This window comes from Macaca mulatta, chromosome 1, assembly GCF_049350105.2.
Source record: "Macaca mulatta isolate MMU2019108-1 chromosome 1, T2T-MMU8v2.0, whole genome shotgun sequence".
Taxonomy (NCBI): domain Eukaryota; kingdom Metazoa; phylum Chordata; class Mammalia; order Primates; family Cercopithecidae; genus Macaca; species Macaca mulatta.
In genome coordinates this window covers 221,648,694-221,663,953 of record NC_133406.1, presented here as the reverse complement: position 1 = coordinate 221,663,953, position 15,260 = coordinate 221,648,694, and the positions used below count along the sequence as shown (strand labels likewise).

General features: G+C 56.3%; 1 protein-coding gene and 1 long non-coding RNA gene across 27 annotated transcripts in view; one reads left to right on the top strand and one right to left on the bottom strand.

The window, feature by feature from the left end:
• The window catches only part of SLC66A1 (solute carrier family 66 member 1), a 45,063-nt gene that overhangs the window by 27,917 nt on the left and 1,886 nt on the right, over positions 1-15,260 (top strand). For 4 of the 26 annotated variants that reach the window (XR_013406905.1, XM_077971993.1, XM_077972000.1 and 1 more), the window contains 7 exons: positions 5,399-5,640; positions 11,838-11,967; positions 12,690-12,777; positions 13,428-13,570; positions 13,714-13,806; positions 13,991-14,062; positions 14,415-14,600. Coding sequence is in view for 18 of the 26 variants with exons in the window: in XM_077971993.1 (XP_077828119.1) it covers positions 5,399-5,640; positions 11,838-11,967; positions 12,690-12,777; positions 13,428-13,570; positions 13,714-13,806; positions 13,991-14,062; positions 14,415-14,600 (954 nt within the window). In the remaining 8 variants the exon portion in view is untranslated. Of the gene's footprint in view, positions 1-179; positions 233-607; positions 768-1,294; positions 1,393-5,398; positions 5,641-11,837; positions 11,968-12,137; positions 12,527-12,689; positions 12,778-13,427; positions 13,571-13,713; positions 13,807-13,990; positions 14,063-14,414; positions 14,601-15,260 lie in introns of those variants that run through there. The other 22 variants (XR_013406897.1, XM_077971984.1, XR_013406929.1 and 19 more) reach the window with 14 other exon arrangements.
• LOC144335812 (uncharacterized) lies at positions 7,534-10,307 on the bottom strand. Its single transcript, XR_013407002.1, has 2 exons — positions 9,175-10,307; positions 7,534-7,785 (listed from the first exon to the last, which is right to left on the bottom strand). It is a non-coding gene; the product is annotated as an uncharacterized LOC144335812 (long non-coding RNA).

Sequence of the window (15,260 nt, the reverse complement as noted above, 5' to 3'; positions counted from 1 at the left end):
CCGGAGGGCCCCGCCCACGCCGGGGCGGAGCGCGGAGGTGGTTGGGGGCGGGGACACCAGGCGCGGCCCCAGGGGCGCCTCCAGGCCGGGTCCGCCCCGCAAGCGGCGTGGGGGCGGGGCCTGCGGTTCCCGGGGCCGGGCGGCGGCGCGCGGTCAGCTGACCCGGCGGGCCCTGACCCAGAAGCTGGGCCCTGGCGGCGGATCTGGACGTGGTGAGCCGGCCCGGGGACAGGTGTCAAACTCCACGGTTGGGGGTCGGGGCTCCTGGGCTTCCCTGCCACGTCCTTCCAGCCCTCTCCTCCGGCCGCTGGACTGTCCGGGCTCCTGTGCCCTCCTTGTGGCGCGACATCCTGGGGCGAGGCTCCGGGCCGGGACTGGGTGGCTCTTGGGAATCCGCAGCCCCGTGGCCCCCCACCTCAAGGGCGACCAGCGCGGCCTCTCGAGCTGGCCTGGCCAGGAGCTGGGGGCCGGGTCCCCTTTCACCTCCTGTCCCGGCCGACCGGCCCCTTGGCATCTGATGGCTGCTTCGTTTTTCCCGGGCCGGCCGGGCGAGGGGCCCTCGCGGCGCTGGCCCCAGCAGCTGTCCTATCATTATCCCTCCAAACAGGCGGCCCGCACCGGTCTGAGTCACCAGGAGGGAGCTGTGGCCGAGGACGCCGAGGCCTGGAGTGGGTGGTAGCCCCGAGCCAGGACGCTTCTCCCCCCACATTCTCCCCAGGTCTGCAGGGACGAGTACCCACACTGCCTCCTCCCACGCCGTGCTTAGGGTAGGTTTCCAAACGTGTGCATGGAGAGTCTGAGTCTGAAAGTGTGAGAGGTCCTGGGCCAGGGTCACAGGTCATGTCTGATCAAGGCTTACTGAAGGCACCTGTGTGCCTGGACGCTGGAGGGCCTACAGCAAGAACAAAGAATAGTCATTTTGGGCTGTTGGTGTTGAGTGCCTGTGCCAGGCACCCTTGTAATCGCTTGGCCTGGATTGTCTCATTTAACTCTGCAGTCAGCCTAGGTGGTGGGTATTGCATTATTCCCCTACTTTTCAGATGAGCACTACAAAGCTAAATCACTTGAGTTCCAGACTGGTAGGCATCGGGCAGGTCTGTTCCGGAGTGCTTTTCTCCTCAACCCTGGACTGTTCGAGCTCGCAGCTATCCCCTCTTCCTCCTTTCTCCTTTCCTTCCTCTTCTGTCTCTTTACCCCCTTTCTCCTTTCCTCGCCCCTATTTCCTGTCTTCTTCACTCTGTCCTTCTCTCTGCCTCTCTCTCTTTCTCTCTCTCAACATTTGCTGAACCTCTAGGTGTGTTTAGACCTGGAGAATAAGAAATGCACAACCCAGAGTCGGGAGAGTGTGTTTCAAGGACACTGGTCGCAGAGGATGGTGGTAGCGTTCTTCAGGTGTGTGGGGGAGGGGAGAGGGGAAGGTGGCAGGCCTTATCCAGCCAGCTCTCACGGGACATCTTTGAAAGGGCAATTTAGAAGTGAGTCTTCTTATTTTCATGACCAGGCCCTTGAAGGGGAGCAGGACACTTCTAGGGGAAGAGATAGCACGTGCAAAAGCCTGGAGACCTGAAATGACTGAAGACATGGGTCAGGAGGCAGGAGATAAGGTTGGGAGGGCAGTTCTTGGAGTAACTTGAGGCCTAGCCTCAGGTAATTTGGACTTGATTCTGCAGACAAAGGTGGAACATGATCGGCTGTGATCATGTGCCTAAAGCATCCCTGACTCAGCTTGGGATCAGGGAGAAGAGTTTGGGTGTGGCAGGAGATGCCATCTCCAACCCAGCCTTTCTCAAAGTGCACCAGATGGAGCAGAATCGCTGGAGGACTTCTTAAACCCAGAATCTCTAAGCCGCAGCCCAGGTGCACTGACTCCAGATTTTGAACATGCACCCTCCAAGGGTGATTCCAGGGTACCCCTTCTGGGGTCCTTGCCATCCTTACAGATGAGGTCAAGCTCCATTGCAACCTTGGACATCCATTTGCTCAGTGCTGTATGAACGGGAAGTGGGCCCATGCCTGGTTTCTAGGTGACAGGAACTACGCAGGATGGCCCTCAGAGCAAGGCCCTTCTGTTCGGGGATCAGGTGTGTCTCAAAGTGTCCTGAGTTGCAGATTGCATATGGGTCCTGTCCGAGGTTAGGGGGCCACCCACCCAGTATCCTGGATCCATAAACCAAGGTACCTTCCTCAAGACAATTCCCCAACACACACATATTGAGATGTGTCCGTTTCATTTCCTCCCTAACCTGGGGAAAGGGAAGTGAGAGACAGGCTGCAGGCTCCGTAAACCAAGGTACCTTCCTCGAGACAACCCCCCAACACACACGTACTGAGATGCGTCCATTTCATTTCCTCCCTAACCTGGGGAAAGGGGGAAGTGAGAGCCCCCAAGGTGGTTGAGATGCTGGACTCTCATCCTGAAAACAGTCGCTGCCGTGTGTCATCAGGCACAGGGGCTGAGAGCTTTATGTGCATTTAGTCAGGACAGCTGCCCCAAGGAGTGAGTGTCATTAGCCCCCTTTTATAGACAGGCTCAGGCCGGTTAACTCACTTCCAAGGCCGCTCAGCCTCACCTGTCAAATGAGCACAGTATACCCGACCTTGCTGGGGAGTGGTGGGGATGGCAGTGGATGAGCTGCAGCCTTGTCTTCAGATTCTGCTAGGGGGTGTGGGGTTGCAGCCCAGTTGGGAGTGGTGGCTGAGAACATGAGGACTTGATTTGAAATGCCTTTGGCATTGCAAACGTGTAGTTCTTACCTGGACTATATGGTTTTTTTGTTTGTGTTTTGTTTTGTTTTTGAGACAGAGTCTCGCTCTGTCAGCCAGGCTGGAGTGCAATGGTGCGATCTTGGCTCACTGCAACCTCTGCCTCCTGAGTTCAAGTGATTCTACTGCCCCAGCCTCCCGGGTAGCTGGGATTACAGGCACGCACCACCACGCGCAGCTAATTTTTGTATTTTTGATAGAGATGGGGTTTCACCATGTTGGCCAGGTTGTTTTCCAGCTCCTGAGCTCGAGTGATCCAACTGCCTCAGCCTCCCAAACTGCTGGAATTACAGGTGTGAGCCACTGCGCCCGGCCACACCTGGACTCTAGGCTAATTTGGAGTGGCCTTTCAGGGGCTGGAGACGGGGCATCAGGTGAAGGCTTCTAACATCAGCTGTGCTGATGGTCTCCCAGGTGGGCCACGAAGACACAACGAAGAGGCTTTCAGCCTCCCTGCCTGTGCCAGGCCCTGGAGGTAGTCCAGTGACCCGGGGCGCCCTTACCTTCAGGTCTAGGGCCTCTGCCCATAGCGAGTCACATTAGGGCTGAGGGTCTGCGGCTTCCTGAGAGGAGGTGCTGACTCACTTCCTTTCCCTCCTGGTGCTCCCTGGTCTCTGTCCTCAGCAGTTCCGTGGGGCCAGCCAGGGACTAGCTGGGGAGTCCAGGCCTCCTGACACAAGTGGGAATGAAGGCAGCTAGAGACAGCCGCCGCCTGCGTGAGGAAATCCCCTCTGAGCACAGGGAGAAGAGGGGAAGCCCACGTTGTGGCTGTGCCGTCCTGCCAGACCACAGAGGCTTCTCTCTCTCTCTCTTTCTCTCTCTCTCTCTCTCTCTCTCTATCTCTCTCTCTCTGCATCTGCTTGCTAGGCAGCCACAAAAGGCTTCTGCTTCGGTGGTGACAGATGCACCTGAGGCGGGCGGTGTGGCAGGTGGCCATGAGCAGGGGTGTCGGTCTGAGTCTTGGGTTTGACTCTGTAGCTTCCTGGCTGGGTGGCCTTGGCACATCACTTCCGCACTCTGGCTCAGGCTCCTTGTGGATATCAGTGGTCCCCACTTCATAGTTGCTGTGAAGATGAAACATGAGTGCATGCAGGAGGCTTGGCTCGCTGGTCCGAGCTGTGGTGACGATCGCTGATAGAGATGGCCCAGCCGAGCCTCACTTTCCCTCCCTCCTCTAAGGTGTCACACAGGCAATGACTGCCCTACGCACTGTCCAGGATGCCCGGGTACCGGGAGAGGCCTGCCCTGCCCACCTCTGTGATCAGCCATATTCTGGCTTTGTCAGTGTGACAGTGAGGAGGTGGCTGTGGACTCCCTGCTGGTAGGCGTCCGCCACGCTCTGTGAGCTCCTGGGAGAATACAGGCTGCAGTGTCCCAGACTTGAGTCCTTGTCACTCAGGCAAACCCGGGGATCCCTTGCTCCTCTTCTCCACTTGCCTCATCTGTGTGGGGCAACCTGCTTTATGGTTTGTGTGTGTGTGTGTGTGTGTTTTTCTTTTAAGACAGAGTCCGGCTCTGTCGCCCAGGCTGGAGTGCAGTGGCACGATCATGGCTTGCTGTGCACCCTCCACCTCCTGGGCTCAAGCGATTCCTCCACCTTAGCCTCCTGAGTAGCTAGCTGGGACTACAAGCGTGTGCCTCCACACCTGGCTAATTTTTGAATATTGTTGTAGAGACAGCGTTGCCCAGGCTGTTCTCGAACTCCTGGGCTGAAGTGATCTTTCCCGCCTCAGCCTCCTAGAGTGCTGGCGCAGTGCGTAGCCCTTATCTTTTGTTATTGTTGTTTGACACAGGGTCTTGCTCTGTCATCCAGGTTGGAGTACATTGGTGAGATCGTGGCTCTCTATAGCGTCTACCTCCTAGGCTCAAGTGATCTCCCACCTCAGCCTCATGAGTAGCTAGGACCTGAGGCGCACACCACCTTGTTTGGCTAATTTTTTTTTTTTTTTTTTTTTTTTTTTTTTTTTTTTTAAGAGATAGGGTCTTGTTATGTTGCCCAGACCGCCAGGCTGGTCTCCGTCTCCTGGGCTCAAGCTGTCCTCCCGCCTTGGTCTCCCAAAGTGTGGGGATTACAGGCATGAGGCATCGCTCCTGGCTGCAACCTGCTGTAAATTAGATGAACTTGATGGGCCTGGCCTCAGCAGATCCTTACAGAGTAATTTACGATAATAACAATAAATTAGGACCAACCTAAGCATTCAAGAGTCATAGGAAAAGATAACACGGAGGGCTCCGTTCATCACACTGTGTATGAACTCATTGAACCCACACAACATCCGTATGTGGGAGGAGCGCTGTGAGGACCCCGGTTACAGATGAGAGGGCTCAGGCACAGAAACGCTGAGTCTTTGCCCAAAGTCCAGCATGAATGCGTGGTGAAGCAGGGGTTTGAACACGCCCGTCCCTTGGGCAGATCCAGCGCGCTGCCTGCATGCGGCTGTAGCTGGCATGTGTTTGCTGTGATCTGTGTACCTGGGGGCTGATTGGGTCCTGGTGGGTGAGGATTATGTCTTTGCCCTTCTCTGGTTCCGGGCGAGGCACCCGGTGAAAAGGCTGGGATGAGCTTCGTTTGGGATGACCATGAATAGGACCTGGACCTCCCAGCGCTGAAAGCCTCCTCTCTTCCTCCCTGTAGAAGCCTTGCCGGCCTCGGAACACCAGCACCCTCCCTCCCGTGCAGACCCGCCTGGCCGGGCGCCCCTCCTCCACAGCCATGGTCTGGAAGAAACTGGGCTCCCGCAACTTCTCCAGCTGCCCTAATGGCTCCATCCAGTGGATATGGGATGTGCTGGGTGAATGTGCCCAGGACGGCTGGGATGAGGCCAGTGTGGGCCTGGGCTTGATCTCCATTCTCTGCTTTGCTGCGTCTACCTTCCCGTGAGTAGTGTCTGGGTGGCAGGACCAGGGCAGGGCTGTGGGGTTGGGGCAGTGGCTCCAGCTACTGCTCAGAGAGGGCGTGCCTGGTGGGCCACAGGCCTCTCCAGACTGGAGGCTGGGTGTGCTCCCTTGATTTCCTACCCACCCAGGAGGGACCTGCACTGGTCCCTCCCACAGGCCAGACCTTGTGCTGGGCGATGCTGATGCAGAGATCATCACCTTTGCAACAGTTTATTGAGCGCCCGCCACATACCTGGCTTGCTTCTAAGCACTTGCCGTATTTCCACCTCATTTAATCCTCACAACAACCTTGTGAAATAGGGGCAGTTACCATCCATCTATTTTACAGACGAGGGATCCAAAACCCAGAGAAGTTAAGCAATTTGCTTTAGGTGGCACAGCTGGTCAGAGATGGGGCGGGAGAGTGGGAGGGCTGGAACGCATCAAACACAGCCTCTGTCCTCCAGGCTTTGATGGTCAGGTGGTGGAGATAGCAGCAGTGAACACAACATTGCGTGGCTGCTGCTGTGATTGGGGAGCGAGGACACAATGCACAGGGGTCAAGAGCATCCTGACCTGGGCGTGTCACCTCACTGCTCTGAGCCTCAGTTTCCTTGCTTGTATCATGGAAATATTGTTACCTGAGACAACTGCTATGAAGATGGCATGTGGGTGTGTAGGGAGAGCTGCCCACTCAGGATCTTCACACAATGTTTGCACAAGCCTGAAAGCTGTCAGTGGTGACACTGCTATTATTACGTGAAGCACAGAAAAGGGACACCCACCCCGATCTGCAGAGGTGGAAGATTACAGTCAGGAAGGACCTGGAGGCCAGGCACAGTGGCTCACGCCTGTAATCCTAGCACTTTGGGAGGCTGAGGCAGGAGGATCACTTGAGGTCGGAAGTTCAAGACCAGCCTGGCCAACATAGTGAGACCCTATCTCTACCAAAAAAATTAAATTAAAATTAAAAAAAAGAAGGGAGCTGGAGGTGTTGGCATCTAGGCTAAAAGCCGAGGATAGGACAGCATTGAGGGGTGAGAGCCAGGGGCTGGGTGTGGAAGAGCAGTTCAGGCAGAGGAAGCAACAGATGTACAGAGAAGGTGCGGCTGCGTTTATATGGCAGACAGAGTGTGTGGGGGTCAGGGCAGGGAGAGGTGAGGTCACAGGAGTCATCATAGGCCCTATGGCCTAAGGGGCATGCTGTGCTGTTAAGAAATGTGCTCCCGAGTAGCTGGGACTACAGGCGTCCGCCACCTCGGCCGGCTAGTTTTTTGTATTTTTTTAGTAGAGACGGGGTTTCACCGTGTTAACCAGGATGGTCTCGATCTCCTGACCTCGTGATCCGCCCGTCTCGGCCTCCCAAAGTGCTGGGATTACAGGCTTGAGCCACCGCGCCCGGCAGGAGAATGGCGTGAACCCGGGAGGCGGAGCTTGCAGTGAGCTGAGATCCGGCCACTGCACTCCAGCCTGGGTGACAGCGCGAGACTCCGTCTCAAAAAAAAAAAAAAAAAAGAAATGTGCTCTTGGCCGGGCGCGGTGGCTCAAGCCTGTAATCCCAGCACTTTGGGAGGCCGAGATGGGCGGATCACGAGGTCAGGAGATCGAGACCATCCTGGCGAACACCGTGAAACCCCATCTCTACTAAAAAATACAAAAAACTAGCCGGGCGAGGTGGCGGGCGCCTGTAGTCCCAGCTACTCGGGAGGCTGAGGCAGGAGAATGGCGTAAACCCGGGAGGCGGAGCTTGCAGTGAGCTGAGATCCGGCCACTGCACTCCAGCCCGGGCTACAGAGCGAGACTCCGTCTCAAAAAAAAAAAAAAAAAAAAAAAGAAATGTGCTCTTTATCCTGAGGGATAAAGACAAGGGTTTGATCAGGGGCTTGACATTGTTTTCACAGCTTTATTGGGAGATAATTCACATTTCATGCAATTAACCCATTCAATGTACAAGTTATTTTAGTATAGCCACAGAGTTGTGTAACTGGCACCACAACTAATTTTAGGACATTTTCGTTAGCCGGAATGGAGAGCCATGCCCATCAGCAGTCATTCTTCATTCCTCCCGGACCCTCTCAGTCCCTGCCAGTCACTAGTCTACTTTCTGTCTCTGTCGATTTGCCTCTTCTGGACATTTCATGGTTCCTATAAATGGAATCACACAAGACCTTTTGTGATTGGCTTCTTTCACTTAACATAATGTCTTCAAGATTCATCCGTGTCATAGAATGTATCAAAGCAGTACTTCAGTCCTTTTTGTGGCGGATACTGTTTTACTCTGTGTATGCCACATTTTCTTACCCATTGGACATTGGGTTGTTTCTACTTTGTAGCTATTACGATTAATGTTGCTATGCACATTCATGTATTTTGTTTTGTTTTGTTTTGAGACAGAGTCTCCCTCTGTCTCCCAGGCTGGAGTGCAGTGGCCATATCTCAGCTCACTGCAAGCTCCGCCTCCCAGGTTTACGCCATTCTCCTGCCTCAGCCTCCTGAGTAGCTGGGACTACAGGCACCCGCCACCTCGCCCGGCCAGTTTTTTGTATTTTTTTAGTAGAGACGAGGTTTCACCATGTTAGCCAGGATGGTCTCGATCTCCTGACCTTGTGATCCGCCCGTCTCGGCCTCCCCATGATTTTTTTTTTGTCGGGTGCAGTGGCTCACGCCTATAATCCTAGCACTTTGGGAGGCCGAGGCGGGCAGATTGCCTGAGGTCAGGAGTTCAAGACCAGCCTGGCCAAGATGGTGAAACCCCCATCTCTACTAAAAATACAAAATTAGCCGGATGTGGTGGCGCATGCCTGTGGTCCCAGCTGCTCGGGAGGCTGAGGCGGGGGAATTGCTTGAGCCCACCAGGCGGAGGCTGCAATGAGCCAAGATCACGCTACTGTGAAAAAATTGAATTTTTTTTTTTTTTGGTAGAGACAAGGTCTCACTGTGTTGTCCAGGCTGGTCTCAAACTCCTAGCTTTAAGCTATCCTCCTGTCTCGGCCTCCAAAGTGTTGGGGTTAAAGGCATGAGCCATCGTGCCCAGCATCTCTTGTTCTAAGAGTTTTATAGATGTAACTCTTACATTTAGGTGTTTGATCCATTTTGTGTTGTATTTTGTAAATGATGTGAAGTAGGAGTTCAGTCTCTCTTTTTTTTTTTTTTTTTTTTTTGAGACAGAGTCTTGCTCTGTTGTTCAGGCTGGAGTGCAGTGGTGCAGTCTCGGCTCACTGCAACCTCCGCCTCTTGGACTCAAGTGATTCTCCTACCTCAGCCTCCTGAGTAGCTGAGATTACAAGCATGTGCCACCATGCCTGGCAAATTATTGCATTTTTAGTAGATGGTTTCACCATGTTGGCTAGGCTGGTCTCGAACTCCTGACTAGTGGTCTACCTGCCTCATCCTCCAAGAGTGCTGGGATTACAGGCATGAGCCACCGCACATGTGGATATCCGGTTGTCCCAGTGCCAGGTATTGAAAAGACTGTCCTTCCCCATTGATTTCTCCGGGCACCCTCTCAGAGGCTTGACATTTTTACTGAGTTACCTTGTTCCAGGTGCCATGTTGGATGTGGGACAGGTAAGCCAAACAGACATTGTCCTTGCCTTTGGAGAGCTTCCATTCTGGTACCCTTGAAAAGATAATCTGTGAGTGATGGGGAGGAAGGAGCAGAGTGACAGAGAGAGAGTGGAGGCAGGGAGGCTGCCTTGGAGGCTGTGGAAGCCTTCAGAAAGCATCAATGGTGAGGGGATTGGAGAGGCCCTTACCAGGCAGTCTGGACAGGTGTAGGTGACTGATGGGGCCAAGGGTGGGAGGCTCCCTGTCCAGGGGTGAGAGCTTCCTCAGGACTCTCCGAGGAGCTGGCTGAGGCTCCCCCTTTCTGCCTGGGCTGGTTGATTAACCAGGGAGGGGATTGGAGGCCTGGGAGAGAGCCCTAAGTGATGGAGGGAGGGTGGCTGCGCCCTTGGTCTTCCCTAGGACTCCATCTCTCCTGAGTGGGACAGAATCACTTTGCTGCAATTGATGAAGGCAAGTTGAGTCATAGCATCTTAGGAGGAGCTTTACTGTAAGGGCCATGGGATAAACCTTGGTTCAGGGCCTTCTCAGTGCTGGGCCTATGCTCGTCACTCCCCCTGTCCTCAGGAAATTTGAGTGAATCTGGGAGGGACGGGGATGTCAAGTGTTACAAAGGAGGAAGGAGAAGATGCCAGTGGAGCTCGTGTCAGGGGAGGCCCAGAGGAGGAACCGACATTTCCTGAGATGGGAAAGGTGACTCCGAGGCCTCTGGGCCTGAGGAGGGGTGGGCGGGACATATGAGACCAGAGCTGGGAGGAAAACAGGCATCCTGGGGCGACGAGCCTGGGGCCTTGCAAGGGCCCCCTCTCAGAATGGGGGTCCTTGTCGAAGAGCACTGGAAGACTCTGACAGTTTTTGGTGACACTGGGATTTTAGTTTTTTTATTTGTTATTAAAGACAATTTTTTTTTCTGAGACAAGGTCTCACTTCCAGGCTGGGGTGCAGTGGTGCAGTCCTAGCTCACTGCAGCCTCAACCTCTTGGGCTCAAGTGATCCTTCCACCTCAGCCTCCTGAGTAGCTGGGACCACAGGTCCCCACTCCACACTTGGCTAATTTTTTTTTTTTTTTGGTAGAGGCGGGGTCTTGCTGTGTTGCCCAGGCTGGTCTGGAACTTCTAGGCTCAAGTGATTCTCTTTCCTCAGCCTCCTGAAGTGCTGGGATTACAGGTGTGAGCTACCACGCCCAGCCTCCAGAGTGTTGGGATTATAGGCATGAGCCACTGCTCCTGGCTGAGATGGGGGTTTTAGAAAGATTTCTGAAAGGGAGGATTCATCTGAAAGGAGGGAGGCTTGTTAGGAGGCTGAGGGAGGCGGATGGAAGGATTGGCTGTGGGAAGAACCCAGCCAATGCCCGTTTCTTAGTTTCTGGCTTGGATCATGGATGGGATGAGCTGCCATTTAGTTAGTTTCTTTGTTTCTTTTTATTTTCTTTTTTGAGACAGGGTCTTACTGTGTTGCCCAGGCTGAAGGGCAGTAGTGTGATCTCAGCTTACTGCAACCTCCACCTCCTGGGTTCAAGCAATTCCCATCCCTTAGCTTCCTGAATAGCTGGGATTACAGGTGTGCACCACCATGCCTGGCTGATTTTTTTATTTTGGTAGAGATTCACCAAGTTGGCCGGGCTGGTCTCAAACTTCTGTCCTCAAGTGATTCACCTGCCTCGACCTCCCAAAGTGTTGAGATTGCAGGTGTGAGCCACCATGTCTGGCCACCATTTAGTTTCTTTCTGTCTGTCTATTTTCCTTCATCCATGCAGGTGGTTAAAAAGAAACTGGAACAGTAAATGGCAGTATGTATAATGGTTAAGAGCAAGACCGGAGGCTCAGGTAGGGGTTGAATCCGAGCCGTATGGCACAGCTTCCTCCAGGCCCAGTGAGGAGGTCATCGTGGTAGACTGGACAGCACAGGTGTCTTGAGGACAGAATGAGTCAACACACATACAGAGGGCTCAGAACTGCCCTGGGCCTCAGTGCCACCACCAGCTTTGGCTTCAAACCCGCACCTGACCAGAAGTCCTAAGAGGGTCCCAGCACCGGGGACCTTTGGGAAAACAGCCAGGGGACCAAAAGCCTACCATCTTGATAGTGGAGCCCCAGGCACCTCAGCCCCGCCCTTCTCTGTTGCCCTCTAAAGAGAACCAGGCCGGGGTTCTGCCTGTCTTGCCTGCAGCTGCTCCTGGAGACCCGGCGTGCCCAGGCCTTCGGTCCCTGTGTCCCTTCCCCAGCACCGTTCTTGTTGCGGTGCCCCTCCCTGCATCCGTAGGAGAAAGGATCCAGGGTTCTATGCAGCGGTTCTCAGGGCCCAACACAAAACTTCAGGACCCTACATAAGCCCCAGATCCCCACTGGAGACCCCAGGGTGTGGTGGAGGAGAATCTGAGTAAGGCTGGGGCTTTCCCTGGAGAGAGGCATAGCCGTAGAGCCCTCGGCTTAGAAGGGATTCCCCGGGAGACTCCTCCAAAGAGCCGAGAAGGCTCCTGAGGATCCTGCCCATGGGGAAGGTGGGCCCCCAGGCCATCTCCTCTCCATTACCGCCTCACTCCCCCGTGGTCATCTCTGGGCGGTGTCCCCTGTAAGGCAGCATTCTCTGTAAGGTGGCCCGAACATGCGTCCCCTCCTCTTCCTCTTCCACAGCCAGTTCATCAAAGCCTACAAGATGGGCAACATGGACCAGGCACTGTCCCTGTGGTTCCTCCTGGGCTGGATCGGCGGAGACTCCTGCAACCTCATCGGCTCCTTCCTTGCTGACCAGCTGCCCCTGCAGGTGGGCCGGTACCCGGGCAGGGTGGCGCTGACCCTAACCCTGCCTCACCCTGCAGGGTTGCCTGAGGAGATGCCAGGCTCTTTGGCCCGCCTGGTCTTCAGAACCCTGACCCGTCGTTGCATCTTGTGAGGGCCCATCCTTCTGTCTGCCGAACTGTGGCTGTGGACAGGCCACTGCTCTTCTCTGGGCCCCAGTTTTCCCATCTGCAGTATGAGCGTGTCTGACAGGGTTTCCGCTCTTCCACCTCCAGGGTGCTGGAATGCTGGCGAAGCTTCCAGAGGGTGGGCCCTCGAGGAGGAAAGGCGTTTTTCCGTGGGAGGCCCGGGTGCCATCCCGCTCCTGTGGGCAGGCAGAGCTGGGGCTCCCAATCAGGAAGGCATTGTCCTCCCACGTGGGACCAGAAAGTTCTGACTGCCCCGGCATCAGGCGAAACCAGAGCCATCTCTTCACCGCGGAGTCCCGCTTTGTCCTGACTGCTGGCACTGACCACCAGCTCATTGGCACTTCCTGGGCTAGATCCTTTCCTGGGTCTTTTGCCCACCTGTTCTGTCATTGCCAGGTGGGAACTGTGAGCTCTTCCTTGCCAGATAAGGAAACAGAAGCTCAGAGAGGCGAAGTGACTCGGTCAGGGTCACCCAGCTGGGATAGGACAGAGGGCTGCCGGGGCGTGGTCCCAGATCCTGGCACCGCACCAACCCCCGGGCCCCCTGCGTCTCTTACAGTCCTACACAGCTGTGTATTACGTCATGGCAGACCTGGTGATGCTGACGCTGTACTTTTACTACAAGTTCAGGAAACGCCCCTCTCCCTGTGAGTATGGGGACCGCTCTCTGTCAGATGCTCCACCAGCAGCGGGGGGCTGTGGGCGACGGGGGCGCCTGGAGTGTGGGAGGAAGCGGGTTTCCCATGGCTGGGTGATAACCCGAACCTCGGAAAGGCTTCCCCGGGCCTTATCTAAGAGCCTGAGCCTTAATCGGCCAAGATAGAGACTTGAGGGCAGTGAGCGTATCCTGGCCCAGACCACAGGCCGGTTCCTCTCGCCCAGGGGCCCGTTCAGCAGGCACAGCTCCAGCTCCTCCTCTGTGTCCAGCCCTGGGCTTGGAGCTGGGGAAACGAGGACAAGTCACACAGGCTGCCTCTGCCCCAGCCTTCAGGAGGAGCAGGAGACAAGGTCAGCTTGAGGCCATACGGACATGGGGAGGGACCTGGGAAGGACTGTTTTTCTTCAGCATTTCTGCTTCGTATAACCCCTCCTGACCTCCCTGCCCTCAGCGTTTCACCTTTATAACTCTAGGAGAAGGGTACTGTTGTACCCATTCAACAGATGAAGAATTAAAGCTCAGAGAGGTTAGGTCACTTGCCCAAGGTCACACAGCCCCTGAGGGGCAAGGCCAGGACTCAGCCTCCCCCTGCTGCCACTCAGCCATCTAACCTCAGCTTCCCTCCTGCCTCGTGTGCAGTGTCTGCCCCCATCAACTCCATGCTGCTATTCCTCATGGGGACGGCGTGCGCCACACCGCTGCTGAGCGCTGCTGGGCCCGTGGCTGCCCCGAGGGAAGGCTTCCGGGGACGGGCGCTCCTGTCCGTGGAGCCGGGCAGCAAGGTGAGCCGTGGGTGTGGCGGTAGAAGGGATGGAGGCTAGCTTGTCCCCAGGGCTCTCCCCTGCACAGCCTCGTGGGCGCTAAGTGGGGAGGGGGATCACCTCTGGCTCCTACAAGGTACCAAGTGCCCCCTTCTGCCCCACAGCCCTTCACCCGGCAGGAAATCATCGGCTTCGTCATCGGCTCCGTCTCCAGTGTGTTGTACCTGCTCTCCCGGCTGCCTCAGATCCGCACCAACGTGAGCCTCCAGCAGGGGCTGGGTGGGGCCAAGTAGAGGAGAGCCGGCCTGGCCACCCGGGCCCTCTGGGCTAAGGAGTAGCACGGCATAGGAGCCTTGGTTCAGAAAGTCTGGGCTGCTCCCACTGTTGGCTTGGGCAAGTTAATCCAGTCTCTGAGCTTCCATTTCTGCTTCTGGAAAACAGGCGCGATGTGGCCTGCCAGCCAGGCTGCAAGAGACCCATGTGTGTCTTGGAGGAGTAGGAGTTCAGGGGAAGGTGAGGGGCTGAGCTTGGAGGCCTGAGGGGAGAGGAGAAGCTGGGGAGTCGGGGAGGGGAGGCTTGCTGGGCAGCTAGAGCCTGTGTGGGGTGGAATGCAGGGTGGCATGGGGCCAGCAGGCCTGGCACAGCCACGGTCTCCTGTGGACCCGGGCAGGGGCCTGGGAGGGCTTGTCTGTGGGTGAGAGGAGGCTCTTCTGTGTGTGGGGCCCATGTCAGATACTGGGCACCCAGGGAGAGAGGAGCTCAGGGCAGGTGCACTGTGGTGGGGCAGGTGGACATGTGGACAGTGACAATCCAGAGTGACAGGAGGCCTGTTCGAGATCTCTGACCCAAACTCCTTCTGCCTCAGTTCCTCCGGAAGTCCACCCAGGGGATCTCCTACTCGCTGTTTGCGCTGGTGATGCTGGGGAACACGCTGTATGGGCTGAGCGTGCTGCTCAAAAACCCCGAGGAGGGCCAGAGCGAGGGCAGCTACCTGCTGCACCACCTGCCCTGGCTTGTAGGCAGCCTGGGCGTGCTGCTGCTCGACACCATCGTATCCTTCAGGGCGTGTGGGGCTGGTGGTGGGGGTGTGGGCAAGGGAGCCCCTGCCTGCGCACAGCTTCAGCACTCACCCGTCTCTCCCTCCCTCCCTCCGTCCATCCATCCCTCCCTCCGTCCGTCCCTCCCTCCGTCCGTCCCTCCCTCCATCCATCCGTCCCTCCCTCCATCCATCCGTCCCTCCCTCCATCCATCCGTCCCTCCATCCATCCATCCCTCCCTCCCTTCATCCATCCGTCCCTCCCTCCGTCCATCCCTCCCTTCATCCATCCATCCGTCCCTCCCTCCATCCATCCGTCCCTTCATCCATCCATCCGTCCCTCCCTCCATCCATCCCTCCCTCCCTCCATCCATCCGTCCCTCCCTCCATCCATCTCTCCCTCCCTCCATCCATCCATCCATCCCTCCCTTCATCCATCCGTCCCTCCCTCCGTCCGTCCGTCCCTCCCTCCGTCCGTCCGTCCCTCCCTCCGTCCGTCCCTCCCTCCACCCGTCCGTCCCTCCCTTCATCCGTCTCTCCCTCCCTCCATCCATCCGTCCCTCCCTCCATCCGTCCCTCCCTACATCCATCTCTCCCTCCCTCCATCCATCCATCCCTCCCTCCATCCATCCGTCCCTCCCTTCATCCGTCTCTCCCTCCCTCCATCCATCTGTC